At 36.6% G+C, this 25,143-nt stretch overlaps 1 protein-coding gene across 1 annotated transcript in view; it reads right to left on the bottom strand.

Moving 5' to 3' along the window:
* Positions 1-25,143, bottom strand: part of CDIN1 (CDAN1 interacting nuclease 1) — a gene marked incomplete at its 5' end in the record, with an annotated part of 100,004 nt that continues 74,861 nt past the window's right edge. Inside the window, one exon of the mRNA XM_085306682.1 lies at positions 1-870. Coding sequence (XP_085162808.1) covers positions 741-870 — 130 coding nt within the window. The remainder of the gene's footprint in view (positions 871-25,143) is intronic.

Below are 25,143 nucleotides of genomic sequence, written 5' to 3'. Positions count from 1 at the left end.
TATTTGGAGTCATTACATTTTTATACACAAATGAATACATACTACAAGGTTCAGACACTCACATGCATAAAATAAATCCTTGCTCTTCCCTTCCTCCCCCATAAAAAACTATTTTGAATTCTTTTTTAATTGTTAATCTGGGATTCTGTTGGTTTTTTAGCAATCAGATAAAGTGAGGAAACACATATACCAATACTTCTCACAAAATCTGTCTGCTTACTGTAACAGCCAGAAAAGATATGACCTTGTCGTACCACTTAGGCTTCATGAGCTATGCACTATGTTGTTTTAAGACCCAGAATATCAGCCTAAATCATTTTTCCACATCACTGTAGGTGTTTCAGCCACATCACTAACATTTAATAAACTTGTGAGTGAAATCATAAGAAAAAACTTTGGAGAAGAACGGAAAGTTGCACCTTTCAGCCTCTGCATTTTTTCTTTGTTTAGAATGCTAGGAGAAGCCATCCGGAAGGAAGGAAGATTATGAATATCTATAAACTAACTGCTTGACAGAGAGAGAAACTCTGATAATGAGTGGGTTGTGTCTGTCTTTTTTGGCTGATCACAACAGAGGTCTGAAGCAAAACAGAAACTCCTGATATGTTTGTCTAAAGAGGCAGTAGCATGAGCACAGGCAGCAGGAGTTCAGCTGAAGTTCAGGGCAGATGCTGCTATTAGTTTACACTGCAGGAAAGTAAAATTGCTTCCGGATTTACCTCTTCCTCCCAACTTCAGTGCTAAGCCATGCTGTGTCGCAGAGTCACAATGTCAGTGGGAAAGCAGTCTTTTAGCAGGATACCACGCTCACGATGGCAGTCCAGCTCTTCAATAAATCCATACCAATAGATGACTAATCCAGGGCCAAACCTATGAAGCAAAAAGAAGAATGTGACTGTGCAATCCCAGTGCAGGTAATGCTCCTGTTAGTATTACTCCAAAATTGGAGAGAGTTTAATTTAATTTTCAAAATTAAATCAGCATTGAATTGATATACCTCATTAATGCCTGGTTCCACAAAAAAATGTTATTTCAAGATGTACGCAATCTCTATAAGGGGTTTATTCCTTGAGTGCTCTGCACATATAATTTATCAACCAAAAACAGACCTGTGTCTTAAATATTAAGTAACTTTCAATAACTTTGATACATAAAGAAGTTTATCTTGCAATATGCTCCATTTTTTTCGGATTTGGACACTTAGACATTAAAAATACATGGGTTTATGCAATCTCAGTTCGTGTGCATTGTAGTACCGTGAAGATCAGCAATGAATCCTTAAAATACAATGTAGAAAATACATTATTATGCAAGTAATTATTAAGGTAAACTGTATATAGTTCATAAAGAAATAGAAAGTTTCTACTGCAAGGTCTCTGAAATGCGCCTCAGGAATTCCTCAGATATTACTAGCACTGACTGATCCCCACTAGGCAATCTCAGGAAGTAGCCCCATGGACTATTTTACCCATCAGGAAGTTCAGACCTTCAGGCTGGGTTCATAAAGAAGTAATCACTATCAATCACTGTGTACTGCGATATGTTTTGCACATCAGTTTCACGTTTTTCCTACTGAGAGCACTTAATTAAAGGGCAGCACTACTTTTGGTGTAGTGTTGCAGGAATTTTACAGTGAAATCATAAATTATGAATGTTGGGTTAGTAAAAGGATGTCTAAAAACAGAACTGCTTTCTGTAGTCTAACATTACAGCAGTCTGCACAACATTAGGCCAAAAAGCTTTTTCTTTCTGTGATTTATTAYATGCTGTAGTGAACTTGCCAAAAACAACAGTGCAGGATGAGCTGTTAGATACCGTATGTACAAGAAAAAGTTCAATAGAATGTCATGTAATGGTTTAGACACAGAGCTGTGCTTAGCACTCGACCAATATGGTAGCCAATTTTTGCTAATGTTTAATTATAATAAAAGTGTGCCAGGGGGATGCACAGTAACTTTAATGTCCACTTAGCAGRCATCACAAGCGCTCAGAACCGTAGGTAGTGCCAGACTGGCTTCATTAGGGTGGTTTCTTTCCAACAATGGGGGAAAACTCTATTTGATGTGCTCGTGCAATGGAACAGGCTTCAAAGGAAGACGAAACCCCTGTGGCTTCCTCCTGCAGTTTCAATTAGACATGGTACTCTCTTGCCCCAAACTGCTGCACGCCGTTGTAACATTCTGGTTTACAGCTACTACCCTTCAGCCTAAAAGCGGCTGCATTTTAGCGGCAAACGCAAGCGACCCCTCAGCCCTGCTGATTTACCAGCTTGGCAAGCGTGGTCCTTTCYGAAACGGAAAGACGCCAGGTGAAAGCGCAAAGGTTTCAAGCGTGACAAAGCCAGCCACGCTAAATAATATAACAAACACGTTTAGTACTGAATAAAGCCCCGACTGAAAAAATGGCCTGGGCAGRAGAGCGCTGCAGCCTACACCCAGCCCTTTCCACTGGTGGTCAGGAACTTCACCCTCTACCGCCTCTACGGATTCCTCTCCGCGGTGGCTTTCTGAAGCCCATGCAGGGCCAAGACCTCCCTGCAGTAAGGGCAGCAGCTCGTCTAACGGTGGCAAGGAGCAAATGGCAGCAGGGACGGATGCTCGGTGCAGCGTCGGTCCTCTGCCGCCCCTCACTGCCTCCAGGGAGAGGTAGTATCTCGCCGATGCTGTCTCGCCCGGCTTCTGCTCTTGGACAGGCTCCGCACACGTTCCCGGGCTGACCAACGGCGGCCACAGGGCCAGCTGGCTGCGGACGTACCTCGGTACGAACGGAGCTGCTCTCAAAAGCAAAAAAATCCCCCCAAGACAGAGAGCGTCTTTTACATTTCTAATGGACTCTTTTAGGCAATGCAGAAACTATAAAATGTACCCGCAGCACTTTCATTGCGAGCACATGTGCCAGGTAACAAACTTCATGCTAATGAGCAGCTGCTCAGCCCGAGCTCCGAAGGGCCCGTTTCGCTCCGGCACGCAGTCGGAGTCCCCCGGCCCCGGAGGCGGCAGGCTCGGCTGTAGCTGAAATTACTATTCTTAATAAAACCACTATTTTGAGACTAGTCAAGGGGATTGTTTATGTTCCCATCAAATCATTAGAACTCATAAATTCTGATGATAAACTTTATATACAGGACCATCTACACACTGCTATTTGCGGCAGCAAGTACACCTTTCGCATGAAAATGTCCTTCAAATCTGCTTTTGACTGTGTCTGCATAGTAAAATGATTTGCTGCGTGCAACCTAAATTGCATTTTTTTCAATGTGTTGTATCATTATGGCTCTGTATCAGACAGACCACGGTCACATAAAATCATACCATATTTTTGTTTAAAAAGACTTTAAGTGGAGTACGTAAGACCAAAATTAACTTGTTGGCACATTAAGCATTTGCCACTGACTATTAGGAACTCCTGCTGCTAAGTGCTAATTTCTCTCTCATTAACGCTCGGAGTTGGCAAATCACAAACAATGCCACCGGTTAATTACTGCTGCCTTAATTTGAAAAGACATTTAACCTTTTTTTTGTGTAGGGGGATGAGGTGGGGAAATGTACGCTAGAAGTAAGAACTATCCTTTCTAATTCAGCTCCTTTCAAAGGGCGTATGTGACACCGTGGAGAACCAAACTCAGCACTGTAAATTACACTGCAAAGCTAAAAACTTATTTCTAGATTAATAACAACATTTAACAAATTGGTGACTAATCTTCCTTTCAGGGCCAGTGCTGACAACTTTGGCTTACACAGGAGAATTAACAAAAAAAAATGACAGAATGCCTACTTAATACTGCTATGGAAAAGGGAGTCAGTAGCTCTGAGCAGGAAAACACAACCTTCAACGCGCAAAACAATTGTAATACCATAATGACACGGCATGTAACATAGGTCAAGTCACCCCTGTTTGGAGAAGGTTCAAGCTTAAGGTGAACAAGCAAGCGTCCGAAAATATGTAGCTATGGACTACTATAGATTTTACTCTTGCTCAGATGGACTGTATGAACTCCTGAAAATGTCCTTGTATTTTTTGCTCCTTTCCCTTGACTTTAGATCTTACCCTGAAAAGCCTACCTACAAAGAAACATGTCCAAAAGTTAAATGAAACTGTAGTATTACCCATTCTAGTGAAACCCTCTAAATTTAGAGCCATATTGAGTTTTCTTTTCTTTTCTTTTCTTTCCCCCCCCTTTTTTTTAAGCTGAAATCAAAGTAACAGAGTTTTGGTTAATTTTGTGTTTTGTGCAGGAAAAACAGAACAAGAAACATAAAGGCGAGCTTCCTTCAGCTCATAATAAACATAGCAAGTGAAATTTGTCCATACAAGTTGCATCAGTTTACTTAAAATAAATTTATAAATACACAGTTATATAAACCTTGTTTTAGCCCTTGCCTTGACACCAGAAGTTGTGACTACAAGGCAACCTAAGCCAATCTAACTGCACTTTAGTGCAGGGTCAGAGTGCCAAAAATGCCAAAAGGGAGGCAGACAGACTTACGACCCCAAAGTGGTCAGAAAGAACAGGACCACTAAAGGCAATGGATTAACTCAGGTTGCCAAGGAACTGCAGTCTAATTTTGGCTGGATAGAGAAAAGTGAACTTAGACTAAGTTTTAAGGGCAGCAGACAGCATCTCTCAAGGAGCAAGCTGAAGGATTTGAATTATATGCTGGAGATATGAAAATACAGCGTGTGATTCTTACTGGTTCAGGAGTGGCTTAGATAAAACTTATGCTTGCTTATGTTTTGCAAGTATGCTAGGCTTGTTCTGATTCAAGAGTGCTCACAGATTCTTTTGTACTGCTTTGGTTACACTGATCTCAAAACAAACACAAAGCTAAATGGGTATAGTTTTGCTCGTTGATAATCCTGAGACTCTGGGCTTTGTTTTTCCTGGAAAGAAGGAGTTTCATAGAGACATGCTGAAAAAACAGAAAGGTGAAATTTAGATAAGCTGAGGCAAGTTTGGAGAAAACAAGCCAAATGGTTGTTCTTCTTAAAAAAAAAGATATCTTTCTTTATTGTTAATCTTACATACACAAATCTTCATTTAAGTGAAAGGATCATTAAAAAAAAGAAGAAGAAAAAAGAAAGCAAAATGTGAATCTGGCTTTAACTTGCCCTCTAGTTGAACCAGTTTTGTGCTAGAAAAGAAAAAAAAAAGACTTTTATGTATTTATCAAAGTGGCCTAGTAGACTCTCACACACTCTACTTCCCTGCAAGAGAAACTACTTTCTAGTAATGTCTTTTCTTCTGGAATGTCTGTGTGGGGTCCATGCTAGCTTCTAAGGATTTGCCTAGACATGTGGCTGTTGCGAGTTGATTTTTTCACCATTAAAAAGCCTTGCATGTGGTTTTATGAAAAATGCATTTTCAACACACAGCTCGACACCGAGCTGAAATGTAAAACATCTTGCAATTGTTTTTATATAAATGTTCATTTTATTTATTTATTCTTAGTCTATTTGTTATAGATGGGTTCCATGGATCTCAGGATAATGTAAATAATTTCTAATTCCAAGAGCTTCTCCTAATGAAATGCTGGCATATGAATTCTTATTTTTAATACACATAATTGAAGCAAATATGTTATCAGATACAGTTGCGCACTCTTATTAAATGAAAGCAGAACAGTCTACCTGGTTGGTGATTTCAGTTATGAAGGCCACATCTGAATGTAGCTTTAAAAGACTGCTTTCTGGGCCCTCGTTTTTCGTGTCAGCTCACCAACAGTGCCAGCTACAAAGCTGGCTCTGCTGGGTACCTCATGTGCCACATGTCCAACAATCGCTTTATTGTTAGTTACATTTTCAGTTGTTACTGGGATAAAAACCAAACAAACAAAAAATAAGAACTTTGTTTCCTTTTTTAATGTGAGGCAAGTTAGAGCATTACCACTGGCACAACACTACTTATTTCTTGAGAAAAAATGAATTATAATGATTCACAAATAAGCTATTACTTTCTAAGTTAATTTTAATATAATTCTTTAGAATTACAGTAATAAGTAATCTGTTTTTACAAGCAGTACTAGTAAGCCCTATACATATAATAAAAAAGCCGTAATAGCTAATAAATTATCTGTTTAAAGACTCAAACTTTATTTTAGTGTACTTCTAAGAGTGGAGTGGGTCTCTAGAAGTTGATCATTTTTCTCAGCGGTGGGAATTACATATAAGCAGAGTGTAGGCTAGTAGGCAACAACTGCAAAGCACATTTTCAGGTTAGGTCAATTGGCATCAGTCAGCCAACTTCCTTAGGTCTGAACTAGTTTAGCTCTGCTGATGACAAAGCCTTATATATCTTGGCAAGTATCTAACAGCCACTGCTCAGAAAATTACTTGGGTTAGCAAGAAATTTTCCATTTAAACTGTTACTACAAGTTCAGAATAGTTTATAACAATCAACATATTACTGCACATTCATACAAATAGAGATTTAAAACCAAAATTAAGGTACTTGTGTGTAACAGTAGTGCATTTTCAAAACCCTGAATTCATTTCAAAGATACCTGTACTTTTTTATTACCCCTTTCTCTTTTTGAATCCTCCACACACGTTTGTCAACCAACAACACAGGTCTATGATTTAAACAAAAGGTGCCTTCAAGGCATCGCACAGCCTTCATCAAGTCTGGTCAAAACAGGCAAAACCCCCTGCAATGTCAATATTTAGTAAAATCAAGTACCTAACTGTGTGCTGCTTTTTACATTATAAATCTGATTCTTAACGCAATAGGTTTTTTTGGCCTCTAATCCCATATGCTATTTAATATAATCTTCCTGCAGTAGCAACTGCACAAAAATATCTTTGGCTCACAAATGCGGCTCAAGAAAAAGTTGAACAGGTGCATTAAAATAAGGCCAATTCATAGACAAGATCAGAGTAGAGAGGTGGACATTTTAAAATTTCTGATCACATACTTTTAAAGATAATAGGAAACTTGTCTGTAACAGCAGCAAGCAATGCATCAAGCCTTACATACGGATTAAAGTCTACTAACATTCTGTGAGACTCCCAGTTCCAAGGAGGTTTTGACTCACGGATGGAAATTTCTGTTGGCGTGAGAAAGGTAGGCATTTCTACGAACACTAGATATTGATGTGATACTCCACTGATGGGGAACGCTGGAGCTGGCAGGAGAAAAAGGGTGGATGGAAACTAGCATCAGGACTGTGTAGTCACACCTCTCTTGGATACAATTAAATTTTAATGAGCTTTTATTTATACTAGTTGCCTTTTTATCTGTGTGATGAGGCTGTTAAGGCATCAATCAAGGAGCAGCATTTTTGTTGGCCACATTTCATCAAGCTTACAATACGATTTAATTGCTTCCGGCATTTGGAGAAATAAAAACAAACCAAGTGATATTTATATGGATATAAAAAACCATGTTAAAATGCTTTAGAATTTGCATAACACAATTTAAAAATGCATATTAATAGAATGCACCAAAAACTGTGCAAGTCACTGTCATTAAAAATATTATAAATACAATGCAACTTTTAGCTGCATAATACATTTTTAATAAACAAACTGTCGAAATACATTATTCACCTACAGGATTCATTCAGATCTAAGTACTGTTCTCCAGGCAAATAAAGGATTTTTATAATCCTCAATGACAAGTTAGTTCTTTTTTTTCAAATATAGTTCTCATGGAAATTAACTTTTAAAAGCTATGATTAAATAACATTAAGGTTACACAGATTTACAAGGATCAAGGCTTTCTAAGTGATGACTGATGCAGTGAGTGAGAAAGAAAAGGCATAGTGGCTCACGGCAGCTTATCATTAAGACAAGAGAGCATCAACTGAACTTTGAATCTCTCAAGTTTTGTTGGTTCATACCCTAAATTTTATTGAAAAATATTATTTTGTTATTTAGTCTTCGAGACACTCATCTAAGTGGTTGTGCGTATTGAAGGTTTAGAATCAGTAAAACATATTCTTCAGTCTCAACCGTTTTAAAAGCACATAGATGTTCTGCACATCAGAGAGTATGGGTTTGTGCTGCAAAGAGAGCTATAAGGCCTTACACTTGCATTGCAGGATTGAGCTGAGGTAGTGAAAAATGACATGGTATTTGCATGGCCATTTTGGAAAAGAAAATGATTAGAATAATAACAAAATTGCTAATCATTACAGTGCTTGGTTATTTAATGGAAATCATGGTCAAAACCCCTTTGTCTTTAGTAGACATCACTGAGGTATGCATTTTGGAAGATGATGCATTTTAGCTGTCTTGGAAGTTACTTCCAGTATCTATCCAAAACACAAATCAGAGATGATGGAGGTATTCCAGGCACCTCACTGGGTAATGAAGATAGGCCTATATTTCTATGAAATATAAGGGTGTTACCTCACTTAACCATCTCAGCATAGGGCAAAGCAACTTAATAAGGCAGCCTGGATGAGGGACAGAAGCAAGGAAAAAAAAATCTCCATCAAACATTTCAGGCCGAAATATATGATATGAGAAAGCTTCCTACATTTTCAGAAGTTTCATAAATTACTTTCTGATGGACAGACTCTAATATTCTATATTAGCTGCTGCATGTACATTTATTTTAGAAGAAACTTCATAATTCAGGATTATTATGGCTTTGCCATAATTCTACAAGTGCGCTAATGTATTCCTGTTCAAAGCAGCAACACTTTTCAATCCTACAACATGCCTTTCAGCCATCAGTTACTTAAGCTATGCTACTTCTATTTAAGTTGTGCTATTGCATTGCACTATGCAAGACACTGCTATCCTTTGAAATGGTGTGGAGAAAAGGTGGTTGTTTGCATTACAAGTTTTTTCCATATATTGTCTTTGTGAAGAACACTTTCTGAATAAAACCCAGGCAAAAAAAAATAAAGGGGGAAAAAAAAAGAGAGAGAGAGAGAGAGAGAGAGAGATTCTTCCTGTTATTCTGCTTCCCAAGAAACCTTGTGCTGATTACTTCGCTCTCCGGAGGCTGCTGACACAAGGACGCTATTGTTTGATTCTACATGTTTTAAGCTCTGTATCAGTGTTGAGAGGAGTTATTGAGCTTATTTTAAACATTTTGTTAAGCTCATAGCAGTCTTCTCAAAGAAATGCCTGGCTGCAAACTACCTCTTATCCTGGGTGACAGAAAACATGAGACAAGCCTTTGAGTACAGTTAGATTGAGGTCCAGGCAGCCATAAGTGCTGGTCAACTCATGTTGCCATTAGGTGATTAATAGTTGTTTATTTTTAGGCTTGAAGTAACAGGCCATTCTAAGGCCAGTGCAAGATGATATCTGCATAATCTGTGAGTGCTTCGTAGTTTGCAGAAACCCTTTCTTTCTGTGCAGCTGTTTATCTGGTGATGGTGCTTGCCAGAGCGATAGGATATGCCAAAAGTGCATTTAACAGGGGACACTGAACTGCTCTCATTGCAATTTATTTTTGCCTAATATTTTTTTTGTGAAATAGAACCAAACTAATCAGAAATGTTGTTCAGCAAATTTTGATGGCAAGAACATCTATAAATAAATGTATTTCCTACCTGTATGTTTAGCATTTGCTGAGTATGAATCCTGGAACCAGCACTAAAGGTATCTAAAGACATTTTGATGAATTATTATACAATTTCATATCTCAGTATCCTTATACACAAATATACAATAAAACAAACAATATAACAGATGAATGAACAAATGGAGCACAGCTCGTTTGCGCTTCCAACTTCCCAAATCAGAGAATTAGTCCAAGACTGGATACTAAATCATGCTGAGTATCTTCACACAATGTTGCTTAGCAGTTTAACTGCCAAACACACTATTGTGCATAATTGACAGGCAGAAATATTTTATGTGCGATGCTGTACTTAAATTCACTGTCTCTCAAAGTGTAAGTCACCTATCTGTATTAAGCAGGGAACAGATGAAAAAGAAAATACTAAGTCTGCTGCCTATTATTGTGGCACCTCATGTCCGCCCAGAAGGGAAGCAAACACCTCCTCCCAAGCGGAGTATCGTTGCCTTCTTTGGAATCTGCTGGCAAACTTAAATTGTGCCTGGCATTCACCCCTTTCATTACGAATGTATCACTTCTAATGCCTGAGGCTCTTCAGCTTGTCTCTTAGTTGATACATTATACCCAGTGCCTGTACAATCTGAGTTGGCACAGTCTGCCTCTCTCTCTCTCTCTCTTCCTGCTCCACTCCATATTCGAAAATAATTCAATTTTTAGTTGTTATTTGGAAAAACAGTGCCTCCCGAGATGCATAACTCTTATGCAGCAGCCTGTATCATCTGCAAAATGTCCAGTCTTGCAAAAGACCATAAAAACATTCCATATGGATCTAGGTGGAAAAATATTCCAGAGACTTTAGGAGACCATCAAGGCGATTTGCAGAGTTATTACATCCACAACTAGATCAGATAGGTGCATAATTGGGGATATGCACAGTAATCTACCTCTTGCAGTTTCCACAGGAAACAGCTTTTTGCCTTCTGCCTCTTTCATTTTATATATATATGTATCTGTCAGCCAACCAGAGCTCAACTGCGTGCTGCTTCTGAAAAATTCATACTGCTATTTAGGTTTATTTACAAGTTATTTGCTCTTTCTTAGCAATATATACCAACATTAGAAACAAGTTCATTTCAATTTTCTTTGCTTACTATGCACCGAATCTTTTTGGGCTCACTGTTAAAATAAAGGATTCTGTTCAAATGGAAGATATATAAATGCACATTGCTATATAAGGGAGCCTTGGAAAAGGGAGAGAAAGAATGAGAGGAAAATGCTATCACTTGTGAAGATACAAAAGCAATAGCAGATTTGTCAAGATTGGCAGTGACATATTACAATCCATGTCTGATGAGAACTGAGCCAAAAGTTTGCAACTTGATAAAATCACATTAGTCTGAATAATTTTCCTCATATAATTACAGCACTATGTTAAGAATAGTGGAAGACAAGTTGGATTGTATTCCTATGTTTTATTTTTATCTTTGCCATGCAATTGCTGGACTATCTTGTGTCAAGTCATTTACTCCTTATATGGCATTCGTACGTTAGCTGTTCCCAAGGATGGTATGAAGGTTACTATTCCAACAGCCACAAGGTTTGTGTGTTAAATACGGAAAAATCCTTTTAGACAAGTTCAAATCAAAACAAATTGTGAGCTACTATAGTTTTTTTCCAAAGATCAGTATAATATACACACCTGTACTATTCCTTTGCAATGCACCTCAAAAACTGCTCTATTGAAAAGAGAGTCTAATGTCATCGGTGGGTAAGATATTAATAAAATACATATGAAATGCTACAATGTTAACATTAGGTATGATACAAGGTTTTTTCTCAGTTACTGCTGGTTTACGTGTGTGGAGCAACCACTATTAAACTATTTTAAACATTTTAATTAACACACAAACAAGAAAGGAAAATTGTTGGTTGTCAGTCCTTTAAGGGCATCAAAGATAGCATTAACAGCTCCTTTTAAACAAAGTAGAAAAAAAAATAAGTTACTGAGCTGCGAGTACTGCTCAGCCCTGCTCCCTTTATGGCAAAAGAAAAACTAAAAGAAAAGGGAAATGACAACAAGAAGAAAAAATGATGAAATACAGCTTTTCTCTCCAAAAAAATTTTAAGCTTGCAGTAAGTAGCTTGGAACCGCAGAACGTCAGCCAGTTTTACCAACCATTCTGAGAGCCGGCTAACTCCCACCAGAGCACGCTTACCTTGTTCTTTTTCTGTTCTCGCGTTGCCTGTGTAATCCTAAAAGCTGAGAACGACTACATTAAGTGATAAGATTAGTATCTGCCATGAGCATCCATCTTTTCCTCTCCCTTTCTCAGTCAAAAATGGTGAGGATTTTATCGTTTCCGGATTACTTTTTAAAGCACCTATTTTCTATTTTTTTGTCTCTGTTACTGTAATGACTAAGCATGTCATACATTCGAAATATAATGGAGAACAGAGGTTAAAAATAGTTCTTAAATTCCATAGTTGCTATATTCTTACAGAACCCCTCTGAGAAAGCTCTTTCTCACACACACATCCATTTGTCAGGAAGAGCTATACTGCAGCTTAAGTAGAGGTGCTGACAAAAGGCTTCCATCTGGTCCAACCTGACCAATATGTGGAAGATGGGAATGACACCTTCAACTTGACCTGAGTAGTAGAAGCCCGACACAAACAATAAAAGATATGTAAGACATTTTTCCTGTCAGTCCCCTTAGTTTATAGCTTTGTTGCAAAAGAGGGTGTTGCCCTGTCTGGTTAAGCCAGAATGTTGCTAGCTAGAAAACAAGAAGAAAATAATAGAAAAGTAGAGTCAATAAATAAGCAAAAAAGGGAGAACAACTCTATCTCAGTAAAATTAAATAGTGAACATTTAGGTGCTTTGATCTCTACCTTTCCTTCCACTTGTAATCTTTCCGTATTAACCTTTGATTTCTAATAGAGATTTGAAAATCTCTCATTGCACCTTTGAGGCACAAAGTTTTTTTACAAATTAGTATTTATACACTCGACTTTTACACACAGTTTTAAATAACTGAATTGACTTAGATATAGGCTTACAAACAGGCTTGTATACAGTACTTAGCTATTACCTATTACTATAATCCAGTATAAATACACTCAGTAAGATTGGCATGATCTTCCTGAAGAACCAGACAAATCAGTGATGGGATCTGGAGCTTTTCATCACCAAGTCTTGTATGAATTCCACCTAGGTCACTTAAAACAAAGTTCTTACCATCAGGCTACTAATATGCAAACTGATCAGTTATCACTAGAAATAGTATGGTATGTTCTGTCACAGTTACAAAAACCAACCAACCCACCAAAAAACTCAGATGCCTTCATTCCTTCCTCTCTCAGAAAAGTCTCACTAGGAAGTATCTGCCGGCAAGATATATAAATGGGCACAAACATACACATTTTTTTTCTAAAGCCCCCCTAGGCCTAAAGCATTAGGATAAACTGGTGAAGGGAAACTTGCATTGATCGTACATGTACTGTATTTTTGCTAAGGGTAAATAGAACTTCTACTTACAGACCTCTATATCTCTCCCTCTTCATAACTGCTAAACCCACATTAACATTTTTAAAAGCTATTTCTAAAGCCATACCACTAGATTAAACATTATTTTTAGTTAAGTTCAAAGAGAAGAAAGAGAACAGCTTTGTCTGCTCTACCTGATTTCACTATGGCAACAGCAGAAAAATGGTAAATTCAAGAGATTAAGACAGCTATAATTCCAGCTGAACCAGCAAAAATAAGAATTAAAAAATCATTTATAATTTTTGATTGCCTATAGGCACTTTTGAACCACTCTTTAATTAAAAAAATATCAACTACAAGTCAGACCACATATGAAATGATAGAAAAATTATGGAACTGTTGCTGTTTCCTTAAGTAATGTTTCCACTTTAATGTACTTATTTGCTCTTATTTGATTAACACTGCCAGCATTGAGTACTGTGCAAATTTATGGAAATCTGACTTTAAAGAGCTTTGTGCTACTGAGTGTTTTTTTTATATATATGTACTTATACCAAAGTGACTTGATGAATTTCTGCAATAAATGAAATAACTGAGTAGCATGTCACGGTATCTTGTGATGTACTGTGAGGTAATACAGGCACTTACATGTCATCACTGTGGGTAAAATAAGCCAATTGATTTTACCCCAGTTTACAGTGCATAAGAGTCTGTCCCATGACTATAAATAAGGATGGATAAAATCTGGTAGATTTGCAAACTTCTTCCATGGGCATTTAAGGACAAATGAGCATTTGCACAGTACTTTGCTTATATACTGCAGGAGTTGGGAGACTGCATAATATTTATGTTAGAGGAAACCAAACTGTAGTTCACTTTTTAGGAAAAAAAAAAAAAAAAAAAAAACATACCCAAGCCAGATACTATCTCTGGACTGTTGCTGTGTAAATACAAAATAAACAAAACCTAGTAAAACATCAGACGTGATGACAGCAAAGGAAAACTTTTGACTTGTTGATATCAATGAGTCTGGCAGCCAGGACCAATCACAGAACATTTGTTATGTTAAATAGCAAAGTTCCAGAAACTAAAACAAACATTTTTTTCCCCAATGTTCAAGTTACCCATCTTTTCACTGCAGATAACTATTCTGACTTGTGTACAAGATCTGCAATTTTACTGTAATACACTAAAATATTGCTATTGTTCTATTCAAAGCTACACATAGTTACACAGACTGTAATAAAGAAGTCGTATTTCTCTTTACTTTCTCACAGGGAGAAGGAAGTAATCTGGGTAAGAGCTGATCAGTAAAGGGAAACAAAGCGATGCATCTAAGGAAAGGACAAAACAGTCCTATGAAGCACTCGGAGAGATATTCCAGTGAAGTTATAGATTTATACTGCGTTTGCTTAAAGAATTAGCCCCGATCTGGGATGTCTACGAGGCGGACAAGTCATTCAAGAAAGACATATTCTAATTACGACATACAGAGCATGGCTACTGAAACGTCCAGGGGAAAGGAGAGTGTGCCAGAGGAAAGACTACAGGAATTTGGCCTTTCTGGCTTAAGAGAGCACGGGCTGAGAGCAGACACAATTGTTCTCCATCAGGACACCAGGGAGATCAGTGTGCTGGGTCTAAAACAGTCTCCCAGCTAGGACAGTGGGAGCAAAATGCCTTAACTGCTTTTAAAATCAAACTGGGGAGCTTTACCAAACAGGCTACAAAACAGTTTTTATGACAGCTGGGGACTGGACATAGCGACAAAATCTTACGCATTTCTAAACGTGGTACATGGAAGTAATAATACAAAATACTTTCTCAAGCAATTAGAAATTGTATTACCACTGCTAACAAAATTAAACACAAACCCAAGTATTTTTTTCCCTACCTGAGGAACAAATACCTGTAAAAGATGCTGTGTATTTATAAAATGGTATACCAGGAAAGTGTTCAGAATGCAGAAAGAGAAGAGTTTTAAAAAAGGTAAGATTAAACGGGATTTCCTTTTCAATGAGCAGTACGAATCTGAACTATTGTTTGCTTACTGTAAAATATCCATCCTACAGACAGAACTTAATAATTTAGTTTTCATAAATAATAATGCACTATCTGATTTTTATCAAAGGTAACATCTTCAACTTGCAGAGTTTCTCTAGGCTTGGAACATAAATACATAAAGACAAGCAAACTTTTCTAACCAAAGAATATATATACAACCTTTGTAATTTCTCTTTTTGTTTTTACAACATGTCTACATGACTTCAAGCACTTTTGTTTGAATGTTATCCAGGCTACTCTTGTCTAATCCTCAAGCCTAGAAAAATACTGAACAAAGGGGACAACTGAAGACATGTAGAAAGAGAGAACGACCAAAACTCAAAAAACTGAATAATAGCCACTTCACCAATTTTCTGTCCTATGTTTCAAGGAAGAAGTATTTTATAGGCGTAAACTATACTCATGCAACACCTACCCACTGTCTTTTTTTTTTCCCAGATTCATCTTCAAATTCTGTTCTAATATACATAGCTCCTAGAAGGTTCCTGGGACCAAGTAAGTGACAATCTCCTTGCCACTGACCTGCAAAGAGAAATAAACTGTATGGGGACACAGCAGTTCTTAAAGTGCAAAGCAAATCTGTTGGTAAGTGAAGGCATAAAAATCTTAGTGGAGAACCTCTAGCTGTAAAACTTGTTCCTGCGAGAGCTGAGCGTGCCAGGTGCCTCCTTGCTCCTCAGGGATGGTGCAAGACCTACCACATCCACCAAGCTCGCCCCCAAAATGGCTCAACAGGGATGAACGAACGCTTTGCCCTCCACATAGACCTTATGTTAATGCTAAAATTGAACAAAGTAGCAGCCACCGAATCAAATGTGACAGCAAAACCATCATTTTTATTACAGTTCTTAACTTTGTATTTGTATAGCTAGTGAATTTATGCTTCAACAAGTCTAATGGTGAATTACAGAGGCATGCAGTGGTGATTTTCTTTAGAGACACCTATGGACTGGATGAGTAAAAAGAGAGGGACTATTCCAGAAAAAATATTGTACACTCAGCTCCTTTGTCTTCCCTGTCCAGTCAGTTACCTAACAGAAATATTTACTGTGAGCATGAGCCATAAAACGTCAGAAATTATATTCAAACTGTGAAAGAAGAACTGCCTCCAACTACTTCCATATACTGCTTCCAGCAAGAATCCTTTTCACACAGCAAACACTTTTTGGGATACTTAACCAAAAAAGTGAGAGACTTGGAGAAGCAAAACAAAGACTAAGAAAATAGCTAGTCAAAACAATTACTTTTTGTGAAGACAGAAATGTAAAAAAATATGTGCAGGATGGGCATGGTGTGAAACATCTGGACAACAATTAAACTAAAAATCCCCAAAGCGTTAGAAAAGCATGTGATCAAGCCTGAATTCTCATTCAGCATTAACTGGCACTTGGCTGCAAATTTACTCTGAAGGCTGGCAACAAAGAGAAGATAAATGATTGTACCTAAATATTTGTGCACTGCTGAAAACATAAATGGTTTAAAATTAGTTATACAGGGAGGAAGCAACTAGCTTCTCTTACTTGGTACGTGAGGCTCAGTAAGGTATTACCTATTCTCAGGGCTTTCCATAGAACAAGAAAAACAAGTAGAATAATTTTGGTATAACAGGCAAGTTTAAATGTGAAGCTCTTGGTTTTCAATAAGTATTTTTGTTCACTTTCAACCTCAGATACTTTGGAGAAAAGTTTACCATTTGTAAATTCCAATGAACCTAAATAAATGCTTCTGGATGAATCTTAAAAACGCAGTAAATGCAGCACTGGACAGACTTATGGGCAAACAAAATGGGTACTTTCAACTATTTACTCATTTTGGTCATTTTAGGTACACTGATTCTAATAACTAATTTTGAGGATTTTAAATGCAACGAACCATCAAGGTAGGCTTGATAGTGTAGTGTTTACAATCACTAAAAAAAAAACCACACAACCCCCACCGCCTTGAACTGTAAAATTGAATAGCAGTTTGTAAAATATTAACTGGAAATACTGAGCAAACTTGATTGTTTTGGTATATTTCCTACTTATTATTGTATATTAAAAGGTCATCCTTAAACATAATTTTCTGTCTTTGCCTGAAGAGTGATTATTACAATGCTACTGTTAGAGTAAGTGAAGGCTAAATATTTGGCTCTTGAGAACAGTCTTATGGGAAATGTGTATTGTGTTTACTGTTATTTGATGATGAAATGTCAACAGACTAAAATATTTCTACAATAAATTATTCCATTCAATAAAAGCATCAATAGTTTGCCTGGTTTTAAAATACAATTTCACTATAATGCATTGAAAGAAATAGCACTAATGTAAATGCCCTGCCATGTGCATTAGTCCGTATTAAACCACAGTCCCTTAGCCTTCTGCTTTAGCATATCGCTAAAGGTCTGACAAACCCACAACTGCACGGAAATTCAGAGATCAGGCTAAAAATCTTTACTTACCCGGTTGTGCCTAGAAAAGATAATTTGCTGACTATATTAAGCACAGGCGAATAATTCAGAATCCTGTTGTTGCAGGTTTAATATCAAAACATTAAAATAGACAATAACTTAAAAAGTAGTGCCTAAAGTTAAGAATGTTGTATATACAAGCACATGTATTACATGAAAGCATTTATATTTGTAATTGTTTTTTCAAAACATGCAGAGGACGACGCATTTTTGATAACGGTACTAGAATATGAAAAGATAAATACTTTCCACTTGAACAAGAGTTGCAACCACTGTATTACACGATAGGGACCTTCCAAATACAGCTGAAGAAAACTTAACTCTTAAATAACATTCTGCCCTAAAGACAAGGGAGAGTCAACTGAGAGTTCGCAGAACGCAGTATGAAAAAAGGGAGGTTGCCAGTAACGATGACAAGGACATTTTCGCCTTAGTTCAATATAAAGAAAATAACATTAATGAACAAAAAAATTACACTTTTTAAGATTTTTTAGATTTTTTTAGATTTATCTCATTTAACTGGTCTGATCCTTTCCATCATTTTTAAGCATCCCACCCCATTCATGCCTCCCTTTCATGAATGGAGGGCAAACAGATGCACTGGAATCTCTCCTGATATTACAGCATTTCACAGTTGCATATTTTGATTTCTGGCATACATGACGATCTGCACTTCATGGAACGTTCCTCTGTTTTTATGCTATTTTGATGATATCAGCATGTATTTTAGTCATTGATCATCCACTCCATTTGTCTTTTATATCACAATTTGACATTGATACAAGAAACAGGATGAGATACCAACAAAATGACACAGAAATACTGCGTAATAGTTGATCATGAATTATACTTGTGATGCACAACTTGTTAGTACTTGATTTAACGGTAAGTAATGAATGTTTCTTTGTACTGCACTCCTAGAAATTCAATAAAAGCAAGAAGCGAGCAGCTTGCAGAGTAAAAAAATAAAAAAAAAGGAAATTAGGAAATTAAGAATTATTGGCCTTTCTTACTAAGAAGTTAGATGCCTTTTTTAGTTATTGTTACTTCTGATTTGGCGATCTCAGGTGGAGTGCTCACAGAATTCAGCTGGTTGCCCAAAAGTAATTCCTCCAGTTGTTATTCCCAACCATACAGATTCTGGAAGAGCACTGTATAATGCTGATGGCTGCGCAGCTGGAAAGGATTCTAGTTGTACAACTGTTGGGCTGGGCAAAATCTGGAAACTCAACCTTGTGGTAAGAAATTTCAACATTTAATTTGACACCAGAGTAAAATGAAAAGTTGTCATGTGTAAGTTAACATAACAAAGGAACTCAAATACATTTTGATATAGAAATGTTAAAACATTTAGTCATTTTTAAATCGAAATGAAATACTTCACATTTCCAAACAAGAAACTTTTCATTTTAGTTTGCAGAAACATTTTTCAGCGTTAACCTGCATTCTCCTCTCCTTGCCACTTTTTTTTTTTTTTTTTTTTTAATTCTGCCTGGCCTACATTTTCCAGAATGCATTTAGACTCCCTCAGCTCTAATGAGGCACTATAAAGAAAAAAAAAAAACAGTTTTAAGGGGGACATGATCCTCCAAAGCCACAACAGCTTTTGGCATTAAATATATTCTTAGCTGACCTGAAGTAGACATTTCACTTTGACTTTTATAGCAGTGATGTTCAACTTATTAAAACTTCATTTTCTGTCCAAAAAACCCTCAACAATTACAAAATAAAATTCCTAAATACATTTTCTGGAGTGAAAATGATTATTTTTAAATAAAGGAAATACTACAAGATATCAAGGAAACATTTCAGTATCTGAAAATCAAAAGGAATTTTTTTACATAAATGATCTTCTCTCCATTGCAGTTTAATGAAGGTTTTCTCATTTTCAGTAACTGCTTATCTTTGCTAATGCACACGCAGACACATACAAATATCCTCTGAGAGGTCTGCTTTACAAGCCAAAAGTTTGCTCTGCCAACAGAAAATGTTATAAGATTCAGGAAAAAAGAACATTATTAGTTTGTTTTCCACAAATATTGCTGTCACTTTAAAGTTATCAACTTCCAGAAACGCAAGGTCACAGAAGCAGACATATAAGAACTGTATTAAAGCAACCCGAGAACCTCCAAATCTAGAAACTGAAAATAGGCAAAGGAGAAAGAAGCAAAACTGTGGAATTAAACTTCCTGTCACCAGCAACACATTTGTTTTTTTAAACCAAACAAATTTTACTGCATATTTTCAGTGTATGAGCTGATTCCATATGAGCAAAATCAATGTGAGTATTGATGCACAACTTATTATAGGACAGATTAAATTTAGCAAGACACTGCTCTGAGTAAAGAGAATGTTGTGTATTTTATGAATGACTGATTTTTAAGAATAAAATAAATGCTGAAAACAGTGCTAAAATGAATATTTTAAAAATAAATATATAGCTTGGAGGAAAAAAAGAAAAACAACTAATATTTATTTCTAAAGGCTCTACCCAAGAAAATGTAATGTAATCCCTCCGTATGCAAAACATGTTCTTTTTGCATTCTACTCTATAACCAATCGACCGTTCTGTGAATGTTTTTTGAAAGGCTAGAAGTGCCTTCAAAATACAAATGCACATAGGCCATGTACATTTATGTTACAGAGTCAAAAAATCTTGAAGGTATGTCATCTCTTTGCACTAACAGAGAATTAATAGGGCAGAATTTGGGATACTTAGTAGGCTGAATTCACACTCAGTAGTAGAAATATGACTTCACAAAACTAGACAGGAACTTTATTAATCTCCTGGCCAAAATTCTTCTAATTTCTTAGTCCCATTTTATTATTGAGTAGAGATATTTTCGGTTGTTATCACTGTCCTTAAACTTAAAAGCTTTCTCTTGGCAGTTTAACCTCTGATATACTTAAAGAAAACAAACGTATTCCCTGATGCTGAGTACACTTATTCTGGGATGTATTAGAATGAAACAGATATGATATATTTGAGACTTTGTTTTTAAATCCAGCTTTCATCATATTAAGGCCTGTCCTTCATAAACAACTAAAATATTAATTTCCAGGATCCTTGTTATTTCAAGTTATTTCTATTTATTTTGAGAGATTTTACATTAATTTCCACTATTCATGGTTTGACTAGAACAAAACATGTTGTCTGTTTTACGTTTTACTTCTTAACAATAAAATAACCATGTTCAAGTACACTAAATGATATTCAAATTTACTTTGTAGCCTAATTTACAATGAGACCAAGGAAAGTGTTCAGTGTAAACTTTTTTAAATGGCATACAATTGAACTTTAGGAAACCATGTTTGGTTTGAGTAACATGACTGATTCAAAAGAGGACCTCTTTTTTGAAGTCCTCCGACTATATCAAAGGGTTAATTTAAGCAGGAGTATAAATTGTATGACTAGATAACACGAGACTCAGTAATAAAAAATACAGGTCCCTCTTCTGCTGTTTTTCTTCCAGATTAATGAAACTTTTATGTTTGGTATTAAGGCTCCTCTTGATCTCTTCAGTTACCGCTGTCAGGCTATCCCTTCCACCCCCGGATGCTGGAATTCTGGTCTAAGATTACTGTTTTTACTGGTGGGACCACAACATCAGCCTACACAGATATGGATAAGGATGCTAGGCTGCTGCAGAATAGAGCATGGAGCTGCAACGTACAGGTTAAAGGCTACAAACACAGACCCAAAATACTGCTGCTTCTCAGACCTGGTGTTGTGAAATCAGAAGCACAGAAACAAGAAACGCTTGCTCTACAGGCAAACATTCGTGCTTTCTGTCCTGTACACAAACTGCAGTTTCAAAACAGAAAACACACAGGACATTTCTAGTTTACTTTCACACACCTGAGTCTTTCCTTACTGACATCACATTGCAATAGCAAGGAGATAAGACTGTTGCTAGTAATAAAGAAGAAATCTCCCCCCTTCAACTTTTATTGAATTTGGCCTCTCTCCCTTTGTAGAAATGCATGTTGCTCCCATTCCAGATAGCTAGAAGCTAATGACAGTACTCTTTCACATTCAATTCTTTATATTTCTTTTTAAGTAGGAGGAGCAGCAGATTACTCCAGCCTACTGCAGGTACTCCTTATTGCTGACAGTGTATTTTCCACAGGTGATGTATATGTACATCCATATGCTAATTAATTAAGCCCCTCATAGATAACTTAGACTTACTAATTCTGCAAACCCCTTTATTCTTGAGCTGCAGCTGTTGTGTCTCCTCCCTAACTCGTAACATGGATTAAGCTCTTGATGCTTGGGTGCTACAGAAATCTGTCTTTGCAATAAAAAGTAATGCACACTGAGGCAAAACGCAGTTTTTCTAATAATTTTTCTAATCCCCAGATGCTCATCTCTGTGACAAAATAACTATCAGTATTTACAAAGATAAACTATAGAGGACAAAAGTTAGATACTGCTTTTGCTTAATAGCAACATTCCCCAATAAAAGCTGTATGAAAAAAGCTTTTTTGCCCTATTGCTTCTATTTCCTCTTGTTGATGCTACCTAAGGAATATTCCCTATTACTTAGCCACACTGCTATTTTCATTTTCTTTCTGTTCAGGTTGTTGATACTGTCATTAGGCAATAATTTGAAATCCATGTCTCAGCACTCTTAGGACTCAGAAGAACCTTATGCAGTCACCTATAGAGACTACAGTCCCCAGTTACCTGGGTCTCTCCTCTGCGTGTCATTGAACTCTGCCTTGCTGATGGAGAAATCCTACAATCCTGCTTTTGCCAGGCTCCCTACACTTCATTCCCTGCCTACCGCTCTCTTACAGCAGAAGCTACAACTCTTGCAATCAGTCAGTAAGTTCAGGATTAATTTACATCTTTGCCGGCAATATTTTTGGCATTTCTTTGTAATGTGCCCGCTTGTAGCTGACAGAACCTATCACCTTCAGGACCAAGTTCCACCAAAAGAGGAAAACCCTGAATCCAGCCTGCTAGATGTGGAATCATGAACAACTTTGCTCCCTGTAGAGATGTGTATTAGTTTTCAGAACTCAGGGGTTTAGAGTCTATATTCAGAATGAGTAACAGGTAATTATGTAAATCCAAGGTAGTAAGTTACTGCATCTTTTTTTAAGGAAAACTCCAATTATAAATATTTCTCAGTTAACTGAGGATCAAAAAAACAGTTAGCTCTTAAGCTAGGTATAAATCACATCTTGTGTCTTGAAATCTAGTGTCTAAAATTAAATGGAACAAATACAAATAAAATCTTAGGATCAAACAGATACGTAGAATAAATTGTTTTAATCAAAATTTAATCAAAATTACTCAATCTCTGACCTCAAAACAAAACCCAGTTATAAACACTGTATTTTGAATGATAAGGGACTTTAAACCTGATAATCAGCAAAATGGGGGAAAAACACCGCTAAAGCCTTAGAGGTATGGATCCAACACTTTGGACAATAACGCCCCCATTAAAAAATAAGGATACATCAAAACTTTCTAGTTAAAAGGTTAAGTGTTAGTCTCTGTGTAGTTGATAAATGTAGAGCTAATCTAATCAGTGGTTGTAAGAGGCAATGCCATCAGCTAGCTGCCCTGACCTGGGCTTCTAGTTTTCACAAAAGTAAGATTTAAGAAAGATGTCAACTCCAGGCCTTTGACCTAGCAAGGACCTTGTTCGTGCCAGCCTGGTGTTCTGCTGAACAGACTGAGGACTTTCAGCTCAAATCAGTAACATGTGTACTTCACTAATACAACACATGGCTTTGAAATTAAAATGCAATGTGATCGAGTGCTTTAGGATATTTTAACAACTAAAAGAGACTGCAGTTAGGAAAAAAATTGCTTGTTTCTGTTTTGCTTTGGGGAGGGAGAGAGAGAGACAAATTCAATTGTATTGTATTTCTTTAAAAATGTGGGGAAAACAAAAATTCAGTTAATTATTTTATGGATGACTGACCTAGGGGAAATGAGGAGGTTGTATGTTTCTTTATGACACGTGTCACTTATTAGATAGGTAGGTTTTACTACTTCCAATTGAATCAAGTTAAAATTAATTAGAAAGTAGTGTAAGTTTCAATCCAAATACAATAAAATGCAGTAAAAATAGCAAATGGCATTCTGGTCATCAATAATATTCCTAATGCAATACTGTATTGATTATTTCCAATTACTAGAATAACAAGCTTTGTCAGCTTTCAGAATGACAATCTAACCCTACATAGAATAATTAGGTTAGACTTTTCACATAAGCCATCATTTAACCAGATATAGTTACTTCACGTCATCTTTTACTGTTATTTAGCTTGCAAGTGAACCTAGATCCTGTGTCAGCCAAAAAGCATCTATCCTTTTTTTGTTATTATAAAATGAGCAGGTATACAGTAAACATGAGAGAGATGTGGTGATCCAGTCATACTTCCAGCATCTCCGATCAAGGCTGACATTTCACATTTGATAATAAACAATGATGCCTGTAACACTGACTGCTGATTTTCACTTATTAGAGGACAGGAGAGGGGAGGAGTGGGAAAAAAACACTATTTTAAAATTTTACATATACATACATACATGCCTATACATACGTATTTCCTCCAAGTCAATTAACTATGAAATAATTAGTTAACTGCAATTTTTGACATATATATGCTTATCTCTTGCTTCCTCAGTCTTTAACTGAGAAAGACACCTGAATAGAAAATAACTGTTTAATATGGATGAGCCAAAGATTATTAGACTTGCTGCTAGGTTAAAGAAACTAAAGAGAGGAAATACTAGAAGTTAAATCATCGCCTTTCACTGAAAAACAAGTATCTCTTTTTTGTTACTCAAGCACTGAACATGCTTGCTTGATCGCTATCCACTCCTGGATATCCAGGCAGAAACACTATTTTCTTCTGTTGTTGCTTTTCCTTCCCACTGGAAGATGCTTCTCCCAGTTTTACAGTGTCAGTGTCTATTCACTTCATGGTCGACTTATTTCCTTAGTTTTCAGAGAAAGCAAAGAAAATATTTAAAGAGCAAATGAGAGCTACTATGCTTATTGGAACTTAAACACTTACTATACTTAGCTTGTTGAGAGGATATTAAAACTATATTGTAAGTACAGTTCATGTCATTTGAATTTATTTTGCAATTAAATTTATTAGTGAAAACATGCAAAGCATTTTAATCACATCTAAATATATTTACTTCTCTGTGAAAAGCTACTTATATCTCAACCTATCTTGGGCAGATTTTCCATCATTTATTTATTTATACCTACTAATGACATAGACAGCGATAGTTTCCTTGTAATAAAATAAAAGCAAATATGTTGTAGCCATTAGAATGGGCAGTTATCACTGCACAGGATCAGAGGTCTTAGACGTATTTGTTTGTATAAGGGAGATCTGCATTTAACACAGTATTGTATTTTTGAAAAGAACACTCCCTTCTCCAATTTAAGAAAGAAATAGGAAAGAACAGGACATTTTTCTAATGGCTGTAAACTAAGGAAATAAACTGATTTAGTTGCCAAGACAAATACAATTCTACAATCTTTCACGGTAATTTCACACATTCACAATGGACAGGGTACAGATGGAAGGTTTATTTTGGTAGCAGACCCAAAATTTAGGCAAATCCAGAGTTATGACATGCACATCCCCTAAACGCATGCTGCAGTACCTACCATAATAGAA

The sequence above is a fragment of the Rhea americana genome, unplaced genomic scaffold, assembly GCF_003343005.1.
Source record: "Rhea americana isolate MKP2758 unplaced genomic scaffold, rheAme1 scaffold_245, whole genome shotgun sequence".
NCBI classification, from domain to species: domain Eukaryota; kingdom Metazoa; phylum Chordata; class Aves; order Rheiformes; family Rheidae; genus Rhea; species Rhea americana.
The sequence above is the reverse complement of the archived record's forward strand: the minus strand, read 5'-3'. Positions and strand labels throughout refer to the sequence as shown.